Raw genomic sequence first — 3,852 nt, 5'->3', positions numbered from 1 at the left:
ATTGAATGAATGTCGCCATTTAAACGTACTGGTTGATCCAGCTGATGTAGTGGCTCACACGGGTGTAGACACCTGGGTAGTCCGGATAAGCACATCCAATACCCCAGGACACAACACCGTGGAGGTCACCGTTGCAGTTGACTGGGCCGCCGGAGTCACCCTGAGAAATAAATGGTTTTAGCACTTATGCTGGCAAATTCGCACTTCCAAATACGCCTTTCTGTGGCAATAATTTGCGCGGTCCTGTGCTCAGTTTTTGATGAAACAAGATATTTTCTATTTTACCTGGCAGGAGTCTTTGCCGCCAGTTCCAAGAAGACCCAAGCACATCATGCCACTGGTAATGTCGCCGCTGTAAGCAACGTTGCAGTCAGCATTGCTGATCACGGGTACGGTGACGCCGTATGGGGTGTCAGGGTAGTTGCCTAAAAACATTGGGTTTAACTTTAATCTTACTTATCAAAGCACAGTGACCTACAGGCTAAACACAGTAGCACAGCTAAAAGACATATAACATGTTCTTTGCCGGAACTGCTAGGTCCACCAGTCGTACTTTTGTGTATGGTACGATTTACAAACAAATTTAATAAAACATAAGCAGCCCACTTCCGACAATAGCGGTGTTTCCCCATCCGTACACATTGCAGTTGGTGCCGACCGCTGGATCAACGTTGGCATTCGGGAGGGATGCGTATTGGACGTTTGAGTTTGTTGAGATGGACGACTAAACGCAAACACCATCCTTGGTTTACAGACATGCTATTATAATTAATAACAACGTTGCAAATCAGTTTGAGAAACCAAACTCTAACGGAATGTGTTACCGTAAGTTGGAGCAACATGATGTCGTTTTCAAGGGTGTTGGTGTTGTATTGTGGGTGAGGGATGGTTCTGACAACGTTAGAAGCTTGCTCAGTTCCGTCATTCCTTGAAAGGCTGTGATCTCCAGCGGTGACGCTCAACGAAGCAGCTCTAATGCCAAATGTGACAAAGTCACGACAAATAATTCCGATACCATAAATGGTGCTTTTTATACATTATTTAGCAAAACACAGGTTGTCAATTAGCAAATAAATAATTGGAGAGGTCAACTCGTCTGCTGTTACTTACGCGGTGTTGCAGTGAGCGGCGGACAGAGCATAGTTCGATGAAAGAAGGGAGCCTCCACACATAAGACTGCCGAATCTCTTGAGGTTAACAAGGTACGGCACCTGGTTGGGGCTGAGTGGAGAACCACCGATGATACGGTCGGACCCTATACAAAAAAATTAATTTATTGTATGCACAAAACATATAGGCCTACTCGAATGAGAAAACTTACATGCGGTCGCAACGAGAACGGAGAGAACGATGAAAAATTTCATTCTTCTAGATTTTCGTAGTTGTTCTTCGGAGTGAAGGATACGAATGAAGTGAACGTGCTCGCCCTGTGCATTTATACAATTTTCAATCTAGCCATCTGTTTATTTCCCACCGTTCATGCTCATGTATCGTTTGAATGAGGACGTACTGTTTGCTGGCAAGGTGCAAGTTTTCCCCTGCAGCTTTGTGGGAACCTTAACAAATGTCTCTGCTCATTTCTTCATTTTTCTATTTTAAACCGCAGTTTTCGAGTTATTGGAAAAGTGTTGTAATCCTTCGACACGTTAACCGAAGTTAAAAATATATTTCTCAAACAAAACGAGAGCTCTAAATGCGTCAGTGCGCTCGTGAGCAAGTTTACAACTGGCGGGAACAACTTTGTCTGTCACGTGATCGCACAAGCTGCTTTTGGATTCGGAAATTTGGAGTATTGTTGCAGCTTTTCCCATTATTTTTCGCTTATTTCCGCAAAACATGTATTTAATATATGCTTTAGTTGTTTTTGTGCATATGCTACTACAAAATCCTTGGCCGTTGAGCAATTGTTGTTTCTTACAAACGTTACGTGCACCAGTTTAACTACTAGCGCAATATACATACATTTTCTCCCGGTGTTATGGAAGTGACGCCTGCAAAACAAACCACTGATGATGTTTAGACGATCACAAAATTGGCAACTAACTAAGGACGTAGTAAACTTGTTAAATCCAAATAAACTAAGTTTTGGAGTCTTGTGCTACATTGACACATGACACCAAAAGAAACATGTGTTAATTTTTGCTCTGGAAATTACTTTTTATCTGTATTGCTTAACTGTGTGTATTTATAGATAGGTGTTTTTGCCTTTCAGAAGTAGCTTACTTTGAATAATCAAATGCTTTGTTAACAATCTGTTGCTGGTGTTAAATGCAGTTCCCATCGGCATGCAGCCAGCCCTAAGCACAAATGTAGAGGATATTATATAATTACAAGTATGGACTCGGCATCAACCGTATTAACAACTGTCTCATGGAAACAGAAGAATGTTGAGGCATTTGTCAAGGGTTCTATTGTTAAGATAGCGATGAAGAACTTTTTGTAAGTTATAAATGTAAACCCATAAATTGAGTTCGATCATGCTGTATATACATATATACATTGTCTTTATTTAATTACTGGTCAGGTTTTCCATTCTTGGTAATCATTCCCTTTTTTTGCTATTGCCATGACAATATCCAACTCATGTACTTTAAGTACTACAAGCATGAAAATATTTATTAACAGGTTGAAATCTGTCAGCTTACTCTACCATGCATATTGTAGGCTTTTTGGGCTCAAATACAGGTGTTTGCTTGTTTCATTCTGTAACACATGTTGCAGAAGCTGCTCCTGGATTTTTTGCATTTGGCGTTTTATTACATTGCGCTCTTTCATACCTTTTTACATGATGCAGGACATATGATGAGTGCAGCTTCAGACTCAATCCCAAACTTAATGTCATCATTGGTCCTAATGGTACTGGAAAATCAAGCATTGTATGTGCTATCTGTATTGGTCTGGGTGGCAAACCAAGTAAGAAAAAGCAAGTGTTTCAATAGACAACTATATATATATATATATGTTAACTTGTGTGTCTTCATGTACTATTTACGTACGCTTGTTATGGTTAAATGTATTCTGAGTTAATTACCAACCCTGTTTCTGAAAAGGTTTCCTCTTTTGTGATTAACGCAAGAAGCGACATACCTTGAGAGCGAACATCACGCCGACTCTACTTGTTTAAAATTGTCAGCTTATAATGGACAAACCAACCAACCGATCATCCAAAAATAACTTGAAGATGAACTTACATGATGCAGTTGCGACGAAAAGGGCCAATACGGCGAGAAGCTTCATTTTCATGAATTATCCGGTGTCGAAATGACGATTAAAGTTATGACGGTTTTGACAGTCGTACTTAACGCTTTTTTGCCTTAGTTCAGCTGTAACTTTCCCACAACTCCTGCTGACAAAACACGCTGGCTAAATTCGTCTGCTCACAAGATGCAAGTTTTCCCTCCACGCCCCTTCTGCACTCCGGCTCAAGTGTTCACTTCTATTTGTGTCGTTTGTTTAGTTATCATACCACATATGGTGGTGGAAATTCTGCATTAACATTCGCACATATGCAGTGGCTTCATCAAAATTAGCACACGAAGCTGCAATGCACGTGAACTATACGCAGGGTTGCCATCCATCTGCAACCCAAAACAAAGACGACCGAAAAGAAATGCAATTTGCCTTTAGTTGCGGACAATAACCTCCCCTGCATGAAATTAATTGTCTCCCGCCACAAAGTTCGCTCTGTGATAGGTGCCTTAATTGTGACGTAACAATCTCACAACTTTTGTAAAGTGATTGAGAGTGGCATGGCAATTTATTGTCGGGCAAAACGATAAATGTAGTATGTTGTTGGTCGACTAACTGTATTGATGATGTATTTGAATAAGGTGCGGTAAGAAACCCTCCATA

General features: G+C 40.7%; 1 protein-coding gene across 1 annotated transcript; it reads right to left on the bottom strand.

Moving 5' to 3' along the window:
• On the bottom strand, positions 1-1,395 carry LOC145888564 (trypsin-like). The gene is made up of 6 exons (XM_082979337.1): positions 1,322-1,395; positions 1,111-1,255; positions 825-972; positions 607-724; positions 286-425; positions 1-160 (listed from the first exon to the last, which is right to left on the bottom strand). The coding sequence occupies exons 1-6, from the start codon at positions 1,362-1,364 to the stop codon at positions 20-22; spliced, it is 735 nt and encodes a 244-aa protein (XP_082835463.1). The 5' UTR covers positions 1,365-1,395; the 3' UTR covers positions 1-19.
• Between the last annotated feature and the right edge of the window lie 2,457 nt (positions 1,396-3,852).

Source organism: Ascidia mentula, chromosome 2 (genome assembly GCF_947561715.1).
Source record: "Ascidia mentula chromosome 2, kaAscMent1.1, whole genome shotgun sequence".
Taxonomy (NCBI): Eukaryota; Metazoa; Chordata; class Ascidiacea; order Phlebobranchia; family Ascidiidae; genus Ascidia; species Ascidia mentula.
The sequence above is the reverse complement of the archived record's forward strand: the minus strand, read 5'-3'. Positions and strand labels throughout refer to the sequence as shown.

What these genes read in the sequence shown, in the direction of transcription:
- LOC145888564 (XM_082979337.1), bottom strand. Translation starts at nt 1,364, where the DNA reads ATGAAATTTTTCATCGTTCTCTCCGTTCTCGTTGCGACCGCAT. An exon ending in GCCGCTCACTGCAACACCGC is followed by an intron (nt 973 to 1,110) that starts GTAAGTAACAGC and finishes ATTTGGCATTAG; the next exon opens with AGCTGCTTCGTTGAGCGTCA. An exon ending in TCATGTTGCTCCAACTTACG is followed by an intron (nt 725 to 824) that starts GTAACACATTCC and finishes GTTTGCGTTTAG; the next exon opens with TCGTCCATCTCAACAAACTC.